The sequence below is a fragment of the Prunus persica genome, chromosome G6 (assembly GCF_000346465.2).
Source record: "Prunus persica cultivar Lovell chromosome G6, Prunus_persica_NCBIv2, whole genome shotgun sequence".
Taxonomy (NCBI): domain Eukaryota; kingdom Viridiplantae; phylum Streptophyta; class Magnoliopsida; order Rosales; family Rosaceae; genus Prunus; species Prunus persica.
In genome coordinates this window covers 8887842-8913684 of record NC_034014.1, presented here as the reverse complement: position 1 = coordinate 8913684, position 25843 = coordinate 8887842, and the positions used below count along the sequence as shown (strand labels likewise).

Below are 25843 nucleotides of genomic sequence, written 5' to 3'. Positions count from 1 at the left end.
TTAAAATTTTAATGAATTTCAAAGAAGTTAGAACTTTATGGATTTTATTTTACTTTCATAATGGATTTTAAAGAAGTATCTACTTTGATGTTGATGACGGTAGTAGAGGTGGTGGTGGTGGGGATGGTAAAGGCATTCATGGTGGTCAGGAGAGTGGTGATAATGACCATGTCAAATGGTGGCGATGGTGGCAGTGGTGGTGGTGGTTGGTGGTGATGGCGGTGGCAAAGGTGATGGTGATGGTGGGTGTAGTAATTGGGGTGGTAGTGGTGGTGGTGGTGGTGGCAGTGACAGCAGTTGTGGTTGTGGTCGTGGCAGTGGTGGTAGGTGGTGGTGACGTAGGGGTGGCGGTGGTGGTGGTGGTGGTGGTAGTGGGTGTAGTTCGGTAGAGCGGATGGTGGTAGTGGTAGTGCTGGTGGTGGTGATGGTGGCTGCGGCAACCGTGGTGATAGTCATGACAAAATGGTGGTGGTAGAGATGATGAAATCATATCTTAAGAATAAAAATAATATATCTATCAAAAGACTCAAATCAAACCTAAAGTTTTAGTAAATGCATCTTCTTTATGTTCCTTAATTTGTTTGGGCCTAATATTTGTGAGCTTAAGTGCTTATCAAGTTTAGTTTAATTCGTGGCTTTGGGCTTGATTTTGTTTTGTCTTATCAAGAGCCCATTTGAAGTTTTAGTTTCAATAAGAATTGTGAATTAATATTACTTTAATCATACGTACTCTAAATTAATTTAACCAACGAGCATAGGGCCTTGAATTTGGGTGCAAGAGGGCAGCTCACTGTTTTAGCCAATTGAACTCACTCACTTCTACTAAAATTCGGATTGAAGAAAATCAAGAAATGAATCCTATTTTGCTTAGGATTATAGATATAAAGGATATGCAAGGAGGTCGTAGCTCAAGTGGTCCTTGCACCTGAAATCCTAAGTTCGAAAAAAGATGCAAAGGATATTGTTTTTTTTTAAAAGATTCTTTTACAAGCTACACGCTAAGTAATATATAAAGGGGGCCTTGTACAATATTTCGACTCACGCCCTTCACAACAATTCTACATATTTTTATAAGCTTTTCAGATATCGATTCTTAGACTTAAATCTGAGTATATAATCAAAGATTTTCAAGCTCCCAAGGTTATTCTCTCATAATTTATATATATACTTCTCTTACAATTTGAGATGCAGTACCAACGACCTAATGCTCTGTAAGTGTTGCACTTTATAAAGTCTTTGTAGCCTTTTTTATTGAGAATCAACAAATCTCTTTAGTCATGTTTAAGTCAAGCCATAATTGTAGGATCTGCTCTTATGCAATCTTTCCATTATTCTGATTGTAATCAATTGCAAGACTTTAGGCACAAGTTTAGTTAACTTTACCTGTACAACTTTTCCTTTCTTGTATTTAAGATTTGTATATGCTTGCTAAAATATCAATGAAAACACAAGAAATTTCTCTGCAAGTTCTCTTTTACCAATTTAAACATTTTTCTTGTGTGTATTGTTTGTTGGTGTAAGTAGTTTGATACGAGCTATGATGTGTAAATCCCACATCAGATAATAATCTACAATTCAAATATAGGTAGTTAATTTCTAATTGCACTAACACCTTTTAAGTTAAAATCCCACACCTAGAAGTCCATTGGGCCTAATCCCAATATATTGTGTATTGGATCTAGCTAGTTAAAGGTAAGGACAATATTTCTCCATGGTTTGGAGGATAATTTGTTGAAATTTCTTAATGATTTTTTAATTGACATTTGTGTGCAACAATTTTTTTTTTTTTCATACTCAAATTGGTTATTGGTGGTAGCAATGGAGCTTATTGGGTTTTTGGGGGGAGAGGAAGGGGGGAAGGGGAGGAGAAGAAGCTTATTTTTGTACTAAATATACTAATATTTAATTTTCTTAAATAAAAACATTAAAATTTTTATGAATTTGATGGTTATTGTCATTGCATGCTAATTGATGATGAATTTTAGTTCTAAAAAAATAAATTTGTGACATCAATTTTTTTTTTTTTTTTTTGGGATGGGTTGGGGTTGGAAAGAGAAGGGGGGAAGGGGAGGAGAAGAAGCTTATCTCTATACTGAATATACTAATATTTAATTTTTTTAAATAAAAACATTAAAACTTTTATGAATTTGATGGTGATTGTCATTGCATGCTAATTGATGATGAATTTTAGTTCTAAAAAAATAAATTTATGACATTAAGTTATGTCAAATTATTATTTTTAGTACCTATTTGACATTGCTTATTTGGGGTGATAAGTGATTTTTAAAAAAATTTGGCCAGCCTGTTTACTATGAGAAAATCACTTATTGTTAAAAATTGTTAAAAATTGCTTTCATTTTCTGATTATACGGGAATTAGTTTCGAAGATGCCCTAGGTTTAATGATTATGCGAGAATCACTTTTTGATTATGCGGGAATTGTACCAACAATACTTTTAACAAAAAGTTTACGAAATGCCAAACTGCTTTCTCTCACAGCAAATCTGACAGCGATTATTTTCATAGCATAGCAATACCAAACTAGCCCTTAGTATTTTCGTATTAGATTATGTGACGGCCCAAATTTAAGTTTTGTACAGCCCTCAAAATGTCAGGGTCAGCCTGATTTGGTCCCATATAAGATAATACAATAATAATCTACAGTTCAAATATAGGTCCACTCATAATTACGTCAAGGTCTTTTAAATTAAAATCCCACATATAGAGGTCCATTGGGCCTAATCCCACCTAAGGTATTGGTGCATAATTTGAACATATAATAGACTCCTATTGCCCCGTTAGTACAACATTCTCACGAGCTGGGATACTCTTTGTCAAGCTGAGTACAACTTATTTGGAGTTGGTGAGCCTCCACTAATCAAGAATTTCAAGTAGTAGTAGACTTGTGATGTGATAAAAGTTGTAGAAAATCAAATTAAGATGAACGGAGACAAGATGAATCAGTTAGTGTAGGGTCAAATTCGGTTGGCAATTAGGTTTTGATGAAGAAATGGTAGGTAAAGACTAAAAGGAGAAAAGCTTGAACAAAGAAATAAGAGCAAGATTGAAAATATATATATTGGTCAAGATGACGCAGGGAAATGAAATATTTGGTAAACGCATAATGGTATTCGACATGCGCGATAGCTGGAACTCATTCTTGAGTCTGCTAATCATATATAGTGATGATATCTTTCAATTTCTTGGTGAGTTGGTTGTTTAAGATGTTGAATTTATTTTGCTTATTGTCTTGCAGTGGTTGTATTTATTATTTGTATTTTATTTTATTGTTTGCAAGAACCCTATGTAGGACTACGTTCTTTATTTTTTTTGTATCTTGTATTGCCCTTTCATTTTGAAATTGCTACGAAACGAATATACGTTTGGAGTTTCCAATTGATGGTAGTGTTTTATTCGTTACTTTGAGTTCTATTCAAAACTTCATCTATCTTTAATAATTAAATATTGTCATGTTATTCACGATATGTCACTTTAATAACAAAAATTTGAGAATGAAAAAAAATCTTCTAAAGTATATCATTGCGGTAGGAAATGTGATGCATCCAACATTAATATATGAAAACGGAATGGACCACTCCATTTCAGCAGTGAGTTATTAATTTGGTCACAAGATCAAACACTACCGGCTAGTGGATTTAAATTGGTATTGACGCTAGGTTTAATTTTCTTGAATATTTTTATTTATTTTGCTAAAATAAAAGGTGTGGGTGGTTAAAGGTGGACTCAGATGTGTTTATTTGCATTAAAATCTTTTTATATGCACCTAAATAATAATAAGTCTATCACAAGGCAAACGGCGCATGCAATAAATCGGAAATAATGTGGTCCTCAAAGAAGAGAAAACTTTGTCTTTCATACAACACTCAAGAAAAATTTGCTCCTGGATCATATTTGTAGTTAGGTCGTGAGGCAAAATCATAGTTCAAAACAAATATATTTTTAAGTTACAATATTTGAAAATTGACTTTATGGTGATCCTATGTGAGGGGGCGTGTAGAATGATTTAAAGTCCCACCTCAGAAACTCGACAAAATTAAATACAATACATAATTAGTGATTCCACTACTTGTTGGGCTGCTAGTTTGTCATTCTGAAATATAACATTTTCAGATCTTCATCACGATCAAACTCCATGAAAATCGGAGTTTTAAAAAATATTTTCAACAATAACTGCAGTGAATTATTCAGTCGTAGATATGTAGCTAGGGATGATAATTGAGTTGCATTGTGTTATGTTCCTTCTTTTGTTGCATTTGTTGTCTTGTGTTTAGGTGAAATGATTTTTTGTTCTTTGATAATGTTCATGTTTAACATGAAATCAAGCTCAAACTCATCACTTATAGAAAATCCGCTTGATCTAAATGCTAGAAAATCAAGAAAAAAAAATCCTCAAATAATTTTGTAAAGAATCATATGATGCATTAACAAAACAATTTAAAGAAAAAAATTCAACTAAGGGTAGCCTAAAGACATTATTTATCTCGATAATATTATATATATATATATATATATTATCATTTAGCATTTGGCTTTTTATCACAAATGGTCCTTAACGTTTACAAAATTATCACAAATGGTCCTTAAGGTTTTTTTGTGACATTAATAGTCCTTAACGTTAGGGATTTTTATCACAAATGGTCCCTGCCGTTAGAAATTCTGTTAAGTGTATGATGTGGAAGATAAGTGGAGCCCATATGTCCAATCACATAGTGACATGTGGATCAAATAAATAAATAAATATTTTTTAATGAAAATCCATTTAGCCTCTCTCTCTCTCTCTCTCTCTTTCCCTCTGCCCTCTCTCTCTCTCCGCCCCAAAGATACCTACAACTTCCACAGGCAGGGTATAGTCATGGACATCCTCTTAAGGGTCTCTGTCAAGACCCTCTTCAACTGCAGGTGCGTGTGTAAGGCGTGACTTTTTATAATCTCTGACCCTCAGTTTACTCATCCCCATGCTTCAAGATCACCCTTTGGCATCTTGATCGAGACCTTCCTCCCTCCCCCTCTAACAAAACCAATGGAACTTTATTTTACCCATCTGGAAGTAGAAGCATGTGCTGCTCTTGGTTCAGATTGCAGCTCGAGGAAATAACGTTTTCTCCCGGAAATATTCTACCGCCAGTTGACGCCGCCATGCCAGAATTTCGCTTGATAAACTCATGTAATGGTCTGCTTTGTTTTGGAGCTAATGAAGGCTTTCCCCTGTTTCTGTGCAACCCTGTTTTGGGGGAGTACATCACCATTCCACCTGCTAATAGAAACGACAAGTGGCTTATTGTTGGACTTGGTTTTTGCATTGGGACCAATGTGTACAAGGTGTTTCAGTTGAACAACCCGGACACTGAGGCTGAGATTTACACCATTGGCGCAGGAGGAGCATGGAGAAGCATTGGACCCCCTCCTCCTGGGGATTTTAATAACTTATTGTTCAATAATTTTCTTCATGGAGCTGTTCATTGGATTCCCTATGGTAGTAGAAGTACAAGTTCCCAGGTTATACAATCTTTCGACTTTGAAAGAGAACAATTTCGGCCATTATCACTACCTAGTTTGCTAGCAAAGAATGAATTTCTGTATAGTTTGACATTGGAAGTGCTAGGCGGAAACAAAATAGAATTTTTATTTTAAAAAAATCATTTATTTATTTATTTTTTCATCCACATGTCACAATGTGATTGGATATGTGGACTCCACTTATCTTCCATATCATACACTTAACAGAATTTCTAACGGCAGGGACCATTTGTGATAAAAAGTTATAACGTTAAGGACTATTAATGTCACAAAAAAACCTCAAGGACTATGCGTGATAATTTTGTAAACGTTAAGGACCATTTGTGATAAAAAGCCTTTAGCATTTTGGTCTTTTCTTCTTTGTGCAATATTGCCGGCCATAAAGAAAGCAGTATGGGAAGTTAGTAACTTTTTCACATATAAAAAGCAGTCATCTCTTGTCTCGTTATAATTTGAAGAGCTCATAATGCTCATCTAAAAGTCAGGGTCGCCAGTATAAATTAAATGATTGAAGTCTATTTCAGCAAAAGCCAAAATATTAATTTGATAAATAATAAAATAAAATGGCCCAATAATAATATAATGTATCGGATGAAGGGGATGACAAAGTTTTGAATACGATATAAAAATTGCAAGGACCTATATCGGAACAACCCTTCTTATATCCTTAATGTTTTGATGCAAAGCAGCAAATGGAATTTCTAACAATGAAAAGTATTTCTTCTTTTATCACAAAATGCATAGCTGGTATTAGTAGATCCACTCATGCTTGCATATATTGTAGAGTACCTTATATTGTATTTTATTTTTGTCTAGTTTTCAATATGTGCTTTTATGTTTTTCAACGCTCCTTTTGAAGTGGGATTATCACATAGTGGGCTACACATGTAGCCAATTCCACCTCCTTTTTTTATTTTTTTATTTTATTATTATTAAAGGCGGAGTATATTTTGAGTTCAGTAAATTGAGCCCAACATGTGAATACAACTTACATGAGTGACTTAAGATGGTTTTTGGACATGAATGACTTAAGCTGGTAAATAAATTAAGGACTAACGACATTTTACACCATCGACGTTTAGCGTGCGTATCAAAATAAGCTTCGAGATTTCAATTTCTTCAATTTGATGCCCAATATTTCAAAATCTAACCAATTTACATCAACTGTTAAATTGACATTCTGGTCAAACGTTAAATGCTAATGCGACAAATGCAGGACACACCACATATCTTGACTACCTAATCCAAATTGTACACGTGAAGGGCATTTCTAGAAGAAGAAAAAAATATTTCGCACTCAGACCTTGGCACCTATTCCAAGGCCGTCGCTCCAATACCCAACGATTGGACAATGAAATCAAACAAAAAAAAAAGGAACAAAAATCAGGAACTCAACCTTTCTAAGTTTTCAACTGAGATTGAGAGAGGGTTTAACCTCGATGATATGAAATGTCGTTAGTCTATAAATTAACTAGTGCTTCATCTAGTGATGTTTTTATTGCCTAAGCCCATCTCCAATTGACAGGGGCCAATTGTCAAATTTTGGCAATATATATGGAGCCCCTAACGCATGAATAGGGCATGGCAAAATATCAATCTAGTCAATATCTTGGGTGAAATAGCAATCCATATTTTGTCTGGATTTAAATTTGGTGGAGCCCACTCACACAACCCACTTCCCCATGTGCAAAGTTAGTTTTGTGGACCCATTAGAGTTAAACTATTTTAAAACAATTTAATAAGGCTATAGATTTAAAATTTGAGTCTGAAGAATTAGGAGAAAAACTGTTTGAGTTCAAGCAATATATGAATAGTTATATTTTGAAAGGTGAAAATTTGAATTTAGCCCCTTTAACATCGGAAATAGCCTAACTATAAAAGAGATTTCAAATTCCAACTCTGATTAATAGTTAAAGTAGTATAATACTCTTGTTTTTGTAGAGGGCCCAACATTAACCTTAATGTAGTTGCAAAATTATGTTGGAGATGCTCTCCATGAATACAATTGCAACTTTACCATGAGAGTCTACAAACTTTGTCAGAGCATGATTGGCTTTAGAATTCAATGAAAAGCAGCTCCCATCCAATCCAACAACCGCCCTCACCAATATTCCACATACACACGTACACACCCTGCCATCTAGCTAGGCAGCCTGGCTGCTTATTACTTTATTGGGTTCTTTCCTGATGTATTAGATTATAGTATTGTACTTGTATGCTACACTTTACATATTTTCTTTTTGGGGCAAAATTACATTTGAAGTTCAATATAGCGCTAATGCATGACGCAATGTCAGCTGCTGTATGTTAATCTAGTTCATAGAAATAAACAGCTGACATTGCCGTCACGCTGTTACGCATTCACACATGACTGATGCTATCACAATTCATCGCCTCTAGTCTGTACTGTAGGTCATCTTCCCCAAGAAGGACTCTCTTTGTGGTGCTTTGGGAAGACATACAATCACTGGATTCTGCTAGTGGACCAATCAATTGTTTTAAGACAGAGGGGGACCATGCATTTTTACTAGCTGTGGGTCTAAAATGAAGGGACGCCACCCGAATATTTTGTTTGCATACGTTTGGAGTTTTGGTCTTATCCTAGTAACCATTTCAAAATCGACTTGCCCATTCTTATATTACTTAATGTTTTGGTATTTCTTTTGGTCTGAATTTTATATCAGGTGTGATTGCTGTGCTTTCATCACGAGATTTGAATTCAAAACCTCATCTAATAAAATGGAGATAACTATCATTTAGTAAATTTATAATCTCCTCTAACAAAATCATGAATAACTATCACAATTACCAAATAGTCATTTGAGGATTTGTTTTAAATCCTATTGGGATATTTGTTTTGTCAAGCTGTAAGTCAGACGAACAACTTATCCCAAAGACTTTTGCTATCTCTATGATAAGTAATTTTAATTGAAATGTTGTTGTCAATCACTGAGAAACAAAAACAAGATTTGTCGTTGAACTGTTTTGTTTGCCCAACTCAAATGGTTACTTCACAATCACAATCTATATCGAGCCAAGCGTGATGGAGATCGATCTTTTTCTTGGCTTGTTAATAAATAAGCGTGTGAATGAGCTGGCTTCTTGAACTAAAGGATCAGTAGGATTTTCCCTGACAAGTCAAGGCCAAGGTGGGGAAAGTATGATATGATAAATTAAAAGTTAAATACTAGAAAAAAGGATCCTGTTTTTGTTTTCATTCATAAAATCTCGAAAAAGAAAAGAAATTAATTTCCTTTAATTTTCTTTAAAAAAAAAAAATACAAACGATAATATAAACTAAAAGAGATTGAAAGTTTCTCACATATAGACTAACAATATAATATGGAGGTTCAAACCTGAGAGCACTCATTTATAAATAAATGCCCTTTTACATTGGGCAAAGCCCTCGTTGGCAATTTTTCTTCTAAATGAACAATAAAAGCAAGCAGTAATCTTGCATAATCCTACAAATCAATATATTCCAATCAATCAACTTTTTTCCATGTTTTATAAGATGTACTTGTCAAATGAGGCTGAACATAATTGGGGGGATTCTCAACTTTATTTGATTTGATCCTTACAAGCCTAAAAAGCAATGATAATTGATACCCAAAATTCCCACTTCCCCATTCATCAAATTTTAATTGATATCTCTTAGTATCTTTTTCCTTTGCCTTTCCAATTATTTGAACCTTCTACAGTCACCCCTCTATTCCAACTCATTTGCTAACACTCTGCAATACCTTATTCTAATTTGCAAAATTGATCAGCAGTATTATTGAGAGAGAGAGAGAGAGAGAGAGAGAGAGAGAGAGAGAGAGAGAGAGAGGGATCAAAACATGTCAAGTTCATCTATCTATCTACAATAATATTCCTGAGACAATGATCAAAATGAATTAGTATCTATTCCTCTTTTGAAAGGAAGTTTAGAAAAATAGTAATAACAAGCATAAATTTCAAGAATTAACCCCAAAAAAATTAAAAATGTAATGACCAAATTTCATTACGAGCTCTTACAGGCATAGATCAACAAGGAGAATTCAACTCTGTCCTGCTCCTTCTGCACCAACTTCTCTTCCAACCACAGCCTGCTATCCATTCCACTTCTTGTTCTGAACATGAACACTGCATACCTTGATGAAGGATTGAAGAACCAGTTATGAACATCCCACATCAGATCAACCAGCAACCCATCTAAAAAAATTGTCTGATTGCCTCTAAAATTCCACTGCAGCCTCTTTACGCGAATGACCGTCTTTGTGTCGATGGAAACTGATAAAACCGGATGCTTTAAGCCATCTTTTTCTCCACTGCATCTGATCAAAATGTCATGTACAATGCCTGTGTCACTGAATTGAGCCTTGGTGGAATAAAGGTCATTTCCTGAACAATGCTCTTGCCTTGAAACCAAAGAAACCTTAGCAACAGGGGTTGCACTAGTCTTGAACTTCTTGGCTACAGCTTCTTCAGCCATGTCACCTAGAATTAGGCCTATTTCTGAGTCAACCATGACCAGGATATAAAAAGCATCAACTGGTTCGGGACCACTAGTATCATACTTAGCTTTGGACAGATCCCAAAAGATTTCCATCTTCGAATTATCCGATTCGAGGACTTTGGTGCCTTTCTTCTTCCGGAACAGACGCGAATTCATGTTCAATTTGAAGCATGCTGTTGGATCATCACCAAACTTAATGGTTAAGCCCTGTGCATAGTGGTTTTTGCACCAGGAGACTGTGACCAAGAACTGCTTTTTAGTGGAGAGAGTGATTTTGTAGACACATGAGACTGCATTTTGGACAGAAGGAGTTAACTTTGGAGAAACACAAGCAGTGTTTGCATAGCTAGAACATGAAGGATGAGAAATATTTACTGCATTTTCACTAAAACAAGAAATTTTGTCTCTCATTGTGTAAACAATATAATTCTCTGAGCAAAAACAAAACCTGCAGCAGGCACTACTTTTGAGAGAGTGAGAGAGAGAGAGAGAGAGATCTACAGGGTTTGGAGAAATGGATCTGTCTGGTTTTTGGCTTGGCTTCTTCTAAGAAATGAATGAGATTATGAAGGCTTTTGAACTGTTTTTGTTTCTTCAGATTTTCTAAATGGGAAAGTTTTAGAGGTTGAGAATGAGAAGGCAAGAAAGGATATGAATTTAATATGATTCTCTCTTCATTGTCTCACCTTAAAATCTGCATCTTATGAGAAGGGAAAGAGGTGGAAGATTGAGACAGAAACCTTCATGCTTGCCTTCTTTATCTCCCTTGCCAGTTCATATGAGACATAAAAAAATAAAAAGAAAAATAAAGGAAAGGCTAACAAAGGAGTTGGACCCGGTCTGCTACCATCACTATTTGTGACAGGATCATGGCTGCTTTTAATTCCTTACATTGGGTTTTGTGAATTAAATATAAGATGTGAGAAAAAGAGCAAAAGACAGGTAACTAGATTTTCATGTTGCCTAATTCATAGATTAATTACTTTTTCAATTTTCTCACAACCAATTATGACTATGTAGACAACTATACATCTTATCTTACCTTTGAGATATTTGGAAAAGCATCAACAATTAAAATAAAATATTTCAATGAAAAATTTTCTAGTAAGAAAACATTTTTGTGTGAACAATATGTATAAAAAGAAAGTCAAGTGGTAATGACAGTCAATTTTGGAGATCAGAAATTGATCATATCTTGGTGGATATATGTGAGGGAATATATTTCCCAGTTTATTTTTTCCATTTTTAATTTTTTTTATTTTTACCAAAGATGATATGGGCATGGAGTGGGATGATTATGATAGTGAATGTTGACCCACAAAATAAATTGAGTCTGGAGACCCACCAACTCCTGCTCCCAACACACCTATAATTAAAAGTTTCCTTTATTATTTTCTTTTCTATTTCTTATTGACTAAAATTTTAAAACTAAACAAAGGAAAGGGTCCCCTGTGACTTTTTAAATAAGCTCAGCTTATGCAGAATATCATGTGGTGCTAGTTGGGAAGAGGGATTAGGAACATTAAGTTAATAGGAACCCCATCACATGAACCCCTATTTATGGGTGAGCAGCTCCTCCTTTGTCCCTTCCTAAGTACTGGTATGGATTATTAAATGGCATGAAATGTTTTATACCAAAAGAACTAGCTATGATTAGACTTTGAAACTTATAAATGAAAGGAAAAGGAGAAAGAGATAGGTCATTTTGTTTAGAACATGCAGGTATTAATTATGCAGCTATTGGGTTATGATGTTATCATCATTGTGTTAATTACACCTATTAATATCATAAAGGAATCTTGCCTATCAATCTAAACCATTCTTCTTCTTTTTTTTCTTTTTTTGAGAAATCATGGGATTGCATTCATAATTCAACCAAAAAGGTCGCTAGGCACAAAGGATATTACAATAACGGAGTAATCTGACATCAAAATTAAGACAATCTGAACTCCTCCACTAACGATCACGCATGATCACAGAAAATCTGACATAGACATCCCAACTAAGATTGCAAACTCAGAACAACCAAAAAGAGATAAAGCTTAAAAAAAACCAAACCATAACAATACAAATAAAACTCTTACAAAACAGAAGTGGAAAGCTCTCATAAAACAGAGGTGAAAAACTCTCACAAAATGATAGGTTGAAAACTACACAAAACTCAAAGAGTCTCTATGACTTATTCCAAACATGAAGAAACAGCAAAACGGATGGAGGTAGAGATCTGGCACCGAAACGCAGATGGAGATCTGACGACAAGACACATCCGCATGTGATGAGTGAAGGAAAATCATAGCAAAACAAAGACAAATATGGGAACCTTCTGTCTCTGAAAACAGGGGAGGAAGAGAGAAGGGAGAAGGGGAGAAGGGGAGAAGGGGAGAGGGGAGGAAGAACATTGGCTTCCTCCCCCCTCAAAATAGAAAAGGCTCTACAGTGTTTTTTGGGAAAGAGGGAGAGCTAGGGTTTTCAATTGGAATCTAAACCATTCTTCGAATGAACGTCTTTATTTCAAGTTAGGAAAATGTTTGAATTTACCAGTGGTATGAAATAATGACGTTGAATATTGAGAATAAAAATATGAATATTGTCGTCTTTGATATTAATACGTCATTACGTTATGCATATTGATAATCTAATAACACAACAGCATATTATGTAGCATGCTCTACAAATTCACAATCCATATGAATAATATTTTTTGGTACAAGCGTGACACACTTTTGAGGTATGGACCCCAGATGCTATGGTCTTAGGGCATGTTCATCATTGCCAAGCACACATGCTTGAATTGAATATTGTGAAAAGAAGACTGAATCTGCTAGCTGATCATGAAAATTTGGAATGTCATGCGAATTTCCTGTAACCAACTTTGTACTTGATATCCATTAACGTCCCCTCACTATGTACCAATTTTCTTGTAACAAGCTTACTTTCTAGTTTCTGTTTGTAAAATTATTGTCAAACACATGAAATATATTCTTTTGGCATATTTACTTTTTCTTTCCTAGCAATGTTCAATACCATGGCCCATATTTCATCATTCAGGTTGTGCTATGCATTAGAAGATGTTCCAAGTTCGATTCTCTCCTCTTCAAACGCCAAAAAAAAAGAAGTTATAATTAATTCCTTATTGTTATTTCCAGCTTATGCTGTGCGTGTTCAGAAGGCAGCCGTCCTGTATGTACCTAATGTTAGGCAATTAACTGAAAGTGTATATTATGGTGGAGAATTCTGACCAAGAAAAAGTATTAGGGTAGTGAGCTTTGGAGCTGTAAATTTCTCAAAACAGACTTTAGATTTACTAATTATATATGTATGTAGACCCTAGGTAGCCTAACCTTTCGGCTAGGAGGATAAATCCCAAGAATGGACAACAAATGATAAAGTCCTTCCTTTCAGATTTGTAATTTTTTGGTTCTTCCAGTTAATGAGAACTTTTTTTTCAGAGATAATAAACATTAAAAAGAAATTAAATTTTTTTTTTTTTAAAAACTAAACATGGAACTTTTAAATCCAAAATAGATTGAAGTTTTTTATATATTATTTTTTTATTTATCTATATATATAAAGCAAAAGGCAGAGAATGGTGAAACATTCAAAATACCAGAAAATGCCCTTGGTTAATGCAAACATTAAGAATTGAAATTATTAATTAAATGAGGATAATATGGTAAATTCATAATTTTTCATATTAAAAAAATTAAAATTAAAAGAAAGTTCAGATAATGGATCCTATTTTTATGGAACACAACTATCCATTATCTTTTTTAATTCTAAAATAAATTTAAATTTTTTTAAAAAAAGCCTCTCGCAGGCGCAGAAGCGCGTGCAGAGAGGCTAGTTTATAAAATTAGTAATAGTTATTATTGATGAACAAATAAAAATACAAATGATTAAATATTTTATGAAAAAAGTTTGGCTTCTTAAAACTGAGGAGGCTCATCCTCAAAACAAATGGAGTTTTGACACTTGTCAAATTTCTTTAATTTTTTTTTTCTTTGGAATTTCTTAAATCTTTTTTTTTTCTTTTGAAATTTAATAAGTGTCAAAATCTCATGTGTTGTGAGGATGCGTTTTTAAGGAGACAAGCCATGAGCATTTATTTATGCTTGCATGATCCTTGTGAGTCGAAGTCAAGCTTAAAGACATACTCTAACTAAGTATAGAGACACCTTTCATTAGACCCGACATAATTTTGAATATAAAAAAATTAAACAAAAGATTCTCACGGTTTTAATCTATTTCAAATCATAAATCTCATCTTAAATTCTCCCCTCCAAACACACATTAAAAGACTTTAGAAAATATGCCGCTTTTCAAGTTCAAATATCAACACCACCTAAATCAGCGGCCGCCAACGTGTGAGCACCGCTGGGTGAAAAAGGAAAACAGATGTCACAGAAAAAGAAAAAAAAAAAAAAAGGATCTCTCTCTTTTTGGCCTCACATAACAAAAACTTATACCAGTCTCTCCATGATGAACCATTGAAAATCATTTTGGAATATTATTTCTCATGACATATGCCTGAAGCTGCAATACTGTTTTGAATGTGGACCACTTGTTTTGTTCAAAGGAATTAGGCAATGGAGGAAAATTGGAAGAAGACCAACTTGGCCAGGTCATGGATTAACCTTCACTGAAAACTTCAACCCTAAATTATTTTTGTTTGGAAATTGGAAGGCAACTTGCAATTTGTTAAGGTGTCAGCTTCAACTGTTTTGAATATTATAGGGAAGTTGCAGGCCTAGATTGGTATTGAGGAATGAGAGGCAATTAAAAAATTAAGGAAAAAATTTATTAAAAAGAAAATATAAGGGTTGGGACTTGCTTGCCCATTTGTTTATTTGTTATCAAAATTCTGCTGACCTCAGTGAACGTTGTCGTTTTGCTAGGTTTATGATCATGGCAAATAAATTTTTTAAAACGCATGTGTAAGTGATGAGAAAGGGACAAAAGACACAGAGACAGATAGCTCTACACCGACAAGATAGCAGTTTAGAAATCGTCATTTCATATTAATGGTTGGTTGTTTAAGAGAGCTAATCGTGTTTCCAACTTCATCAAGAGACACACGACTTTGCAAATTTATTCAGTTTTATAGATTCGTACATGATCATTGAATGTGCTTCACTTTCCAACAATTTTCTGTGAGCCTTTCTATTCTGTATTGGTGAGTTAAGTGAGATTGTGTATATTTTATTATTGAGAAATGGTTTATTCAAACTGGTTTATTTGAAAAATCCCTCAATTGAAACTCTATATATATATATATATATATATATATATATGTTTGTCGTGTTGCTTGGAGTCAAGGGCAGGAACTTGCTCATAGTGATAGAGGAAGGCTAAATGTCAATTAATGAAGATCGTTTAGAGATTAATTAACTATATCAAATAATCACATTTTCCAGAAAATGGCTCCGCTTTATTAATCTGTACAACAAATGGATAGCACCAATTGTTTGATCTGGACGGCACAAATTAAGACGCCTCCGGATGAAAATGGCTTCACTCTATTAATCTGTGTACAACAAATGGACTGCACCAATTGTTTGATCTGGACGGCACAAATTAAGACCCCTCCGGATTATGAACAAGACTGTTTGCCCTATATATCAATTTGCTTGGTGATTATGACAAGCCATTTGCTCCAAAAATAAAAAGAGTGGAAGTAAATCCTTCTCATTCCCTTCTCAATCTTCTTTCTCTTCAGTCTTTTCGCAATCACACAAGTGGGCTAGTTCAATTTTTGGCCAATTTTTATTTTATTAACATAAAGTTTAATGTGACATCTCTTTTGCTAATTAAATAAAGGCATGTGAAAACTTAGGATTCCAAGTTATAGTCGATATGTATATATATATATATAGAAATTCTCCAATGTGGATGTCCGGACGTTATTATCGTGTGGACGATATATATTTTCTACTATCCTTCTCTACTTTTTTCCCTTTTACAGTGACCTTCGTACGATAATAACGTCCGAATGAGATAATAACTAATATATATATATATATATTAAACATTATAATAAAAATAATGACAGTGTATCTGGTAAGTCAAAGATATTGCACGTAAGCAAGCACCCATTAAAGTTTGTGGATTCTTGGAAGTTGTTGAAACTCCATCTTCTTGTAAACACTATAGATTAACACGTGAAAATGACACTTAAAATTCCCATTCAATTCCTCCTCTTGCATATCAGAATAATAATATGTCAGAAAATATTGGCCACATTTGTCTGCACATAGGTCGGTATTAATTTTTATTTTATTTTTATAAATATAAAATGCAGATGTGTTGATAGACCAAACGTAATTATAGGGAGTATTTGTAGTAAGCCTTTCTATTCTTTGGGGAAGAAGCGTTTTTGGTTCAAATCTGTGCTGTCTGCAGAAAGGTTATAGATCTTAGACAAGATGTTAAATTCTGGCAAAAACAAATCTGTCATGTTCAGATGGTGCTAAGAAAGCTCTTTTTTATTTTATTTTACGTCTCTGTTTGGTGTTTAATGCACATTCCAATCAAAATAAAAATATAGAGAATTTGTTTTTATACAATTTAGAGAACAATTTTGCCCACCATGTATGTATATGTACGGGGCTTCCATAGGATGCAGGACTTGTCTATGTCTATTTCAGTGTTATAGGCCCTTTGAGGTTTTTGGCACAAGTGGAAAAAGGCTTATAAACTGCAGCTCCCCGGTTATAGCGGAAATGCTATAATGAGGGGGTGTGGGAGGGGTTTAATCCCACTATCCAATTCATTGTAGGCTAGCATCTCTCTGGTTATAGATACATAATCACACACACGAGCACATACGAAAATTCAGTGTTCAGATTAAGCCTAAGCGGATTGTGTAGATAAAGGGTGAACTTGTTGAAAAATGAGTCACGTTCGTGTTAATCCGTGGAATCTGTTAGTGGCCCGTTAAGAAATGAAATTATTGTAAGTTATTTTGTTTTTAAGCTATTGCCTATGTAATTTGGACATTTTCTTTAAGTGTTTCTTATGTAGGATGTTTGGATAAAGAGCTTATTTTGTAAAATACATTTTATTTAAGCTTTTTGTTGAAAGGAAAAAATACTGTAGTTAGAATTCTTAACGGATCAAACAGGGCCGTATCATGTTACCCGTTAATCTTGCGGGTCGTGTTCGTGTTTTGATTTTTCTACACTTTAGCTTAACAAGTGTTGTTCATGTCAACACCGTAAAAAACCAGGTTGTGGCAGACAAGACCCTAAAACGAAAAAAACAACCCGTTTACCAGGTCTTCCTGGCTGCTTCAAAGTTACTCCCTGTTTAAAATGTGTAAGGAGGAATATATAGTAGAGGAGTATCTTGAAGCTATGTTTGATCGCCGCATGGTTAAAATGAAGGGCTAATACCGCAGTGATTGAGGTCCTGGACGATGATACTTTCCAAACCTCCTAGCTAAATTTCCAAAAGTTCAATCCCTGAAGACAACCAATGCTTAGGAAGTAAGAATGTTAGCAAACAGATGGGCAGAGTCAGCAACTTGTTAACACTAAGCAACAGCTAAGCAGGAATTAGTTGGTAGTTTGGCGGCAATGAGAAAGTATTCTGCGGAACAAGGATTTGCCACAAGAATAAGTAAGAGCGTAGCATACCATCTACTGAACCTATGAAATAAAACCTAACAGTTGCTATATACATATACTACTAAAACATTGAATTATATGTTTCTAACATATAAAACCTGTATTGAAACCCAATCCAATTAATGTGCCTACATACCATGTAAAAGATTTTTGGATCACCTAAGTTTCTGATTTCTAAAATCTGAAACTGAAAAAGATCATCCATATCAACCCAAGCCAAAAACAAGTCAATCTAATTTGATACAAAAAATACGCCCAGAAAAAAAAAAAGCTCCGACTCTGAAGCAACGCTTCTGTTTTGTGTTTAAAAGCGGCTCAACAGAGTTGCACTAGTATCCCACCACACTGTCTCTAACAAACTAAAATGACAACTGTTTCTCAACCAAATTTTGCTTTGCACGATTAGTCGATAACTTTACCTGCCTAATAAGCACACAGATAGGTCTCCTTCAGAGAGATCTCTCATTCTAAAATTTCTCACACAAATCAATTGTATGAAAAGGAGACAAAGATCATTTATCAAGTCAGAAGACTCAAAAATACCAAATTTACGTAATAGCATACCCACCAATATCTTTTAGCTCTATTTCTAGTTCCAAATTTGATCTAGCCAGTCAAGTAGTCTGACTCTATGGATTCCCAAAATATTTTAAAGGACTTTGGTTGTTAAGGCTAGCTAACAAGTATCTAACAAACTTGTACACTAACCACTCATGTTAACTGAACCCAGGATTTAATTCACCTAGACTGAAATATCATAACAAATTTCAAAATTGTGGACATAATGTTGGTGCCTGTTTAGTAAAACAATTCAGATCTAGCTTTTAGCATTCCATCAGGATCCCTTCTAGTAATTTCTTTTCCCAAAAAGAAACTGTCCATTGTCACGCATCTGATCTCATCTTTTATTCACTACTTCGATACAAATATCCAATGTGACATGTCTTCAAAGTTGAAGATTTCAGGAGATGTCATGTGAAATTGAACTAACATGACATTACTACAAATTATTTAATGTGAAATTACATCATCTCACTCATGACTGTTAAATTGAACTAATCATGTAACAACGTAGAAGTATTTCATGAGATGCCAAAGATTGCTATTTAATTCAAAACAAACATGTTTCAGCAGTTAACATTAAAGACAAGCATTCTGACTTCCGAAAGAAACTTATCAGCAAATTCAAGAGCAAAGGAAGAACTCTGGATCTCTGCTAGTATTCACTCCTAGATAGGACTGAGATAATTCACAAATCTACCTGTCACCAGAGGGGGGAGAAAAACATACAATGATCAGCTAAATCCCAATAACAACTAATAATTGCATCATACATCTATGAACATACATCAGGTATCATTTCTATCTGATTTTTTTTCCTTTGGTTATACAACTGATGCTTGGTAGAATAAACCACAAATTTTTCCCTCAAACTTTAGCTTATGCTCAGTTTTTCCCTTAAATTCCTTGTTCACATTAGCGCCCAATTTTCAAACTTCTGAACAGAACTATTTGTAACAGATTTACTAACGACATTTCTGGCCACATTTCTCACAAGCCCGAGACACGCCTACGCAAGTAGGTTCCACCTCTGTGAGAGATGTAGCCATTTAACGCAGTACATATAACATTACTTCTAACCTTCACCCAGTTTAGACAATTTGATCAGCCAAAGGGTAAAAAGTGCTGATTCATGATTATTGCATTGTTCAAAATTTAACCTTGTCTATTTTTCTTGCTCAGACTTTAACCTTGTTAATTAGCAATTTACATTAGGTAATTATAATGAAATTAAGGAAACCAAGAGAGGCAAAATTATATGGGTGGAGATCATAATTAACAAACGAAAAGCCCATAAATGAGAGGAAGATGTAAAGATGGATAAACAGAAAATGAAGAGACAACGAGGAAGAATGGAGACCTTCGGAGGAGGTGGCTAGGGCAGGGAGCTTGGAGATAAGGCAAGCAGAAGCAATGGCGCTGTGGAGGGGTTGAAGAGAGCTCAATTCTCGTCGCAACAGCCTGTCAAGTCTTTCATAGATAAGATTATTGCATTCATAAACATTTTCTAAAATATACCATCTCTGCTAAAGAAGAAGAAGAAGAAGAAGCAGAAACTACCTTGAAGAAGGAGAGCGACGAGGCATGAAATTGGACTGAATCGAAGGGCATGGCGTTGCTGAAATTCTTGCTCTTCTTGTTGTCGTGGCTCTGCAAAACGCACGCAGGATTGTCGATCTTCCAGCGATCGAAGCTGACATTTTCTTTTCTCTCAGTCTCTGTGTTTCGTTTCCAAACCCTAAAACCTCTGCAAAACCCCCATCGCAGACACACAGTGACGGATACTGAGCTAAATTTCAACTACTGCTTCGGATTGGGCTAGTTGGATCAACTCGTATCATATTTGTGCCCACAATATTCTGTGGTCTTTAAGTGAAATTTCAACCTACATGGATGGGCCAGATATATTGGGCTTGATCATCAAAGTCACAGAACAGGCCTAGTTCGTAAACCAGTCTAAACAAAAGTGTAATATGTTTTGAAAACTCATAGGTTTTTTTCTTTTCTTTATACAGGTGATATTGGCTGGGGAAATCAAATTTAGCATCTCAAGTGAGGAGTAAATGCTTTTTACCGCTTGAGCTACAAGTGGCTTGCATAAACTCATCGAGAGTTGGATGCAACCCTCCCCCTTCCCATTCTTTAAGCCTTTCTTTGTAACAAAAGGAATAAAAGTACATGCGGCCGTTTGATTTAGTATGGAATTCCACACTCTCATTTTGTACATTTGCACTCATTCTCTTTATTTTTATTATTGAGATCAGAAAACTAGAACACCGAGCCGCACTAGGAAAAAATCGTGTTGACTAAAAGTCAACAAATCGACACCAAACTAAAAGTCAACAAATCGACACCAAATAGGACCAGACTGGTTCAAACTGGTTTCGATGTCAATTTCACACCTTACAATACCGGACCGGACCGGCTATGTATTTTTTTATTTTATTTTTAAATATTTAAGTCCAATGCTAAATTTCTAGTCCCAGAACTAATATTTCCCCAAGCCTAACTTCAAAGCACCTCTCTTTTTTAGGCTCAATCATCTCTCTTTGCATGAAATTGAGTAATTTGTGAATTTTTAAGCCTAAAAATTAAAATTTTAGTTGGAATTTTGTAAAAATAAAATAATTCGAAAAATATATACCAAGAAAAACATTCGGTCCAAAACTGGAAAAACTAGAAACCGCACCAAAATCCGTTTAAACCGAACAGACCAATTTCATAAATTTTTTTCACGAAAACCAAACCGAACTGCACCAATTGAATAGTATCCAGACCGCGCCCACCACTAGTTTTTATGCTTTAGTCTCTTTTTTATTTCTTTTTCTATATCATAAAATTGTAGTGTGAAAATTGCCACCCTTGATTTGTAACTAATTATTTTGTAGTAGTGATGTGCAAACACAAAATGGAGCATAATCAATTTTCAATCTTCATTTTGTTGCAGAGAAGGTTGGTCTCGGTTCTACCCTTTTCAACCCACAGAAATGCCACTTGAGCTAGGGTTGATGGACAAGATACCTATACAGTTTTACTTAAAGAGTTCATGAGCTAAACTAATTTATACTCAAGTTCAATTCCTTTTATGATTATGTATGTTCACATTAAAAACTCTTCATCGTCTAGGGTTGATCTGGTGATCGGGATTGACCATCTCCCCAAATGAGCCGTATAGTTTATGCACCGAATAACGCCTCTGCCATTAGGACCATCAGGAAAGTCAATGACAGTGATGCTTCCTGCATCAAGATGAAATGATCCCAGCCATTCCTTTGTCAAATGCAGGCAGTGCCCCATCAAAGCTATGTGCAACGCCGGATGACCAACTGCAACAACAACTTTTTCTGACTTAGCTTCATCAGCTACTTCATTTAGCAGAGACTGCCAGGCCCTCTCAGATTGCTCCCACACAGCTCCCGTCAATTTATCCCCAAATTCATTCAGCCAACCAGGCTGAAGAGGTGGAATCTCCGTTTTACCCTGCAGAAAGAGACGAGAAAGTATTGGTAACCAAGCACACTGAAAAACAAAGTTATAAGACTAGCATGTTTACCTAGCCTTATGGACTTTCTTACACTAAATAAGAAAGAGGTGGAAACAGGCATGTTTGATGCTATGTGGTCTATTGTTTTATTCTGTTAGGTTCTAATCGTACAATTGTCCATGTCAGTTCAGCTCGGTTTAGGTTACTGCGGAGAACTGAAGCCAAAATTGAAGAATAACAAAACATATGATTGTTTTAGTTGACCTCATTCCCCAAAAAACTGATGAGAGGACATAGATATTAAGATTGGCCAAGGCTGATAAGATGCCAAAATATTTTTAAATTTCCTACAACACCCCTGGGATTTAAACAAGAAGCAGAAGTTCAAGTATGCCAAGTTTTAGATGTCTTGCCTCAGATGACTGCTGAAGAATGTCTTCAACATCAAGGTTCTCCATCTGTTTCGTCTCCACATAGCGTGGCACACAGTCAACACCCAAGCAGTCTGCAGCTTCTTGCACCTACAATTGCGTTAAGCACTTAACTCTGGAGCAAAAACTCTTTTAAACAGAGGATTTAATGTCCAATTTGACATACTGAGTTGAGAACAGCAAGGATGAACTTACTTTGGAGATGACAGTTGCTGTTTCAACACAAGCTTTCTTTGGACTGCTAACTATAGAACTCACTTTCAAATCAAGCAGTAGCTCTGCAGTTTTCTGGGACTGTAGTGCATCCGCCGAGAGAACATCAAATTCAGATCATATGACAATTTTATATAGAAATGTGAAAAGATAAAAAAGTATATGCTGTACCTTTATAATCCCAAGCATGTCCATTGGTTGATCACCAGCCGAAGGAAAACCAGTCTGTTATCCATTGAAGGTGATAATTTAGAAACACAATATCTGTAACTATTTCCAGATACTGTTCAGAGTGCACAAATTTGTATGATTATCTGAACTGGGAAAGTTCTAGAGTCATGAATTCAGTTATGGAGCGTCTCAAAACGATAAACCCCCATACATGAGCTACTATATATATATATATATATATTTCTGTATAGGTTCTGAACTATTGATTTTGCACTAGTTCAAGTCAAAAATTGTCATTTAGACGTGTGAAGTTAGTACTCAGGAGCATTATAGATCCTATTAATTCCTCATTGTTCACCAGTCCAGCCAGAGTGAAGACAACTCAAACAAGAGCTCATAATTCCCCACAAATTGCAAAGAGAATCAGAAGAATACATAGCTTGACGGTTTTCCTTGGCAATCCAACCAAGTTATACTCAAACAAACCATTGATGAAAGAAGTGAGAACAATATAAACAAAAATTTCACAAGGAACTTTCAAATTATGTCCTCAAACCTCTGCATTGCTCTGTGTGGATCCATGACAAACAAGTATGATCCGGTTGCTTGCTTTCCTTCCTCCTGAACTTCGAGCAGCAACAGGTGAACTTGGGGTCTGCATTAATATTGCAATACCATTTAGAGGACAGCATATCCAATTACACAACCTACATAACAACAAAACCTTCATGAACCACATAAATAAAATTAAATAACAGAGAGAGAGAGAGAGAGAGAGAGAGAGAGAGAGATGTTTGATCTCCATACTTCTGGCTCAAACCAGCAGTATATTCCCTAGTAAATAACATAATAGAGAAAGTAATCTTCTTCTTTTTTTTCCGTAAAGATTCCCAATACCTGGTTCAGGCGATTGAGGCAAATATATGGTGATCCACCCTCAGCTCGTGGGATGAAGTCCAGCACACTTACACCACAATTGCTCTGAACTAAAGTCCTAAAATACTCAGTTCCCAGTCCTGATTTTTCAAAGGGAAAAAAGTAAGTTCAGAAGACATTTCAGGTACATCTGCAAAAATTAGAATAGGGAGAAAGGGAAAGTACCAATGGCTGTTGCAACAAGAGCCTGATTAACAGCATTATGAGCAACCACAAGAACCGACCTGCTTTCATGCAAAAGTACTCTGGTCCAGCAGCTCCTAGCGCGTGCCCATAACTCTCTCACTGGATAATGACCATCAATATTAAAGTTTGCGGCATCTACCTGCCATTGATGAAAAGCTGCACCAAACTTTGCTTTTCCCTCATGCTTTAAGAGCCCCTAAAATCAGAATAGTATAGCAATCATACGGCTATCTCCACCTCGTTTTGCGTCTAACTCGTGCTGATAAAATTCAAAAATTAAATGTGGAAGGAACATAGCAAATGGAACTCACTTGAAATGCATACAAGTCGATTTCCCTCAAATCAGAGTCCATAATCATTTCCTCTTTGCGAGTGCCCCATATAATTTCAGCTGTTCTCTTTGACCGTGTCAGGGGACTGCAACATGCAATGCATTTTGGCAGGATTGAAATGCAAAAGAACATGTCTTAATAAGTGACAGTTAATAACTCTAAACTAAACTAATAGAATTTGCAAATGCTTTCATGAATTTTTCTGGCACAGTGATATATTTGGTATAAGCTAAAACGTGGATTAGTGGGAATGCTTGAGAATGTTGGGCCATTAAACTTTGTATTTTTATCAGCAACACTGTGTTGAGAGTATTTGACCCACATTGAAAAGTTAAGGGACCTAGCCTGGGTTTATAAGGAGTTGGGCTACTCCCCGCATTGCCAATTGGTTTTGGGGTGGAACCTCAACTTCCTTCATGACATCAGAGCAAGGCTTCATGTGTTGGGCCCAACGGCCACACATGCTTCCACGCCACCCAATATGTGTTGTCCACGTGTTAGGCTTGAAAGTTCGCCACACGTGCGAGGGCGTGTTGAGAGTATTTGTCCCACATTGAAAAGTTAAGAGACCAAACCTGGGTTTATAAGGAGTTGGGCTACTCCCCCCCTTGGAACCTCAACTTCCTTCACATTGACCCTCCCTTGTGGTGGTGTTGCCTCTCACACCACGAGAGACCACAACATATAGAATTCAATACAAATCGGAAGGTTGAAGTTTCAGGGATTCAAAAACAAAAATAAAACAAAGCTGTAGAATGGGGAAAACAGTTATTTTATACACTAAACTAGAGCAACTGGGATAAGCCCTGTGAACAATACAGCCTATTTGGCTCGACAACTCTAGTTTAGTACGATATCTATTTTCGTTAAGGCCAGACATGAGCAAGCCTTAATCGGGAGAAGTTGCAAGAGGAAGTGATGCATACTGTCCTCCTATATGCCAAGGCCCCAGGAAATGCTCTCTTTCAATTGGATTTTGTGTTCATGATCATTACCTAATTTCATACTGAAAATTCCACTTCACACAACACTGATGCACACTTATTATAACTTCATAGACTCTTGCCCATTTGACACCTAACACCCCAATCATAACATTTAGTAATTATCAAGATAATTAATTATTAATTAGTTAATTTAATTAAAACAAACCTCAGATAAGTAATTACCTTGAAAGTCAAAATTCTTAAGAATTTACCAAGGGAAATCGCAGAAGCGAACCTGGTGAAGCAGACTTCGAAAGAATCGTCGACGAGCATGAGGCGGGAAGTCTCAGCCTGAGACTCGCCTTTCTTGGTGAGCACAGAGAAATTGGAGCTCCCCTGGATCCTACCTTCCTCGTTCCACGTGCTCTGCCCGTGCCTCACCAGCACCACCCTCTTCGCGGCCTTCACCGCCGGGAACGGCACCGACTCGTAGAGCTCGGAGCTCAGCTCTTTCTCCTCCGAGGACTTGCGGACCTCCTGCACGCCCGAACCCGAAGAGCATCGGATCCTGGAGGGGCTGCTAGGGCTCGGCGGAGTCGTGCGAGTTCGAATTGGGAAGACGAAGAAGACGGTAGAGTTTGTGTGGAGGACGAGAGAGGGAGTGGGAGTGAGGGAAATCATAAGTTGGAATTTTGAAGCGTTTTTTTTTGGTGTGTGTGTTTTCTGATCGTTTTTTCGTGTTTTGGTTGTTTGGCGCTAAGAGTTTCGGAAAAATCAGTTGAACGGCCGTTTTGTATGGTTACCGTTGTTTCTGTGGGTCATCGCCACGGGAGGAGGGAGATGTTAATATAATGACGCGTGGCATTATTATATATCTTTTTATGAACCAGCTATTTTTTATTTTACTTTTTGAAAATATGAAATAAAATTAAGGAAAATACGC

The 25843-nt window shown here is 35.8% G+C and overlaps 4 protein-coding genes across 4 annotated transcripts; 1 reads left to right on the top strand and 3 right to left on the bottom strand.

Moving 5' to 3' along the window:
• Window positions 185-5651, top strand: LOC18774168 (F-box protein At3g07870). Its single transcript, XM_007206140.2, has 2 exons — window positions 185-323; window positions 4963-5651. Exons 1-2 carry the CDS (start codon window positions 185-187, stop codon window positions 5649-5651), a joined length of 828 nt encoding a protein of 275 aa, XP_007206202.2.
• On the bottom strand, window positions 9368-10908 carry LOC18774169. The gene has a single exon (XM_007207204.2). It carries the CDS (start codon window positions 10444-10446, stop codon window positions 9541-9543), a length of 906 nt encoding a protein of 301 aa, XP_007207266.2. The 5' UTR covers window positions 10447-10908; the 3' UTR covers window positions 9368-9540.
• On the bottom strand, window positions 18519-20032 carry LOC18771996. Its single transcript, XM_020565158.1, has 3 exons — window positions 19782-20032; window positions 19582-19682; window positions 18519-18921 (listed from the first exon to the last, which is right to left on the bottom strand). Exons 1-3 carry the CDS (start codon window positions 19919-19921, stop codon window positions 18890-18892), a joined length of 273 nt encoding a protein of 90 aa, XP_020420747.1. The 5' UTR covers window positions 19922-20032; the 3' UTR covers window positions 18519-18889.
• On the bottom strand, window positions 21131-25809 carry LOC18773145 (probable 2-carboxy-D-arabinitol-1-phosphatase). The gene is made up of 9 exons (XM_007204933.2): window positions 25196-25809; window positions 23954-24059; window positions 23622-23838; window positions 23418-23536; window positions 23077-23175; window positions 22521-22574; window positions 22332-22430; window positions 22119-22226; window positions 21131-21701 (listed from the first exon to the last, which is right to left on the bottom strand). Exons 1-9 carry the CDS (start codon window positions 25579-25581, stop codon window positions 21321-21323), a joined length of 1569 nt encoding a protein of 522 aa, XP_007204995.1. The 5' UTR covers window positions 25582-25809; the 3' UTR covers window positions 21131-21320.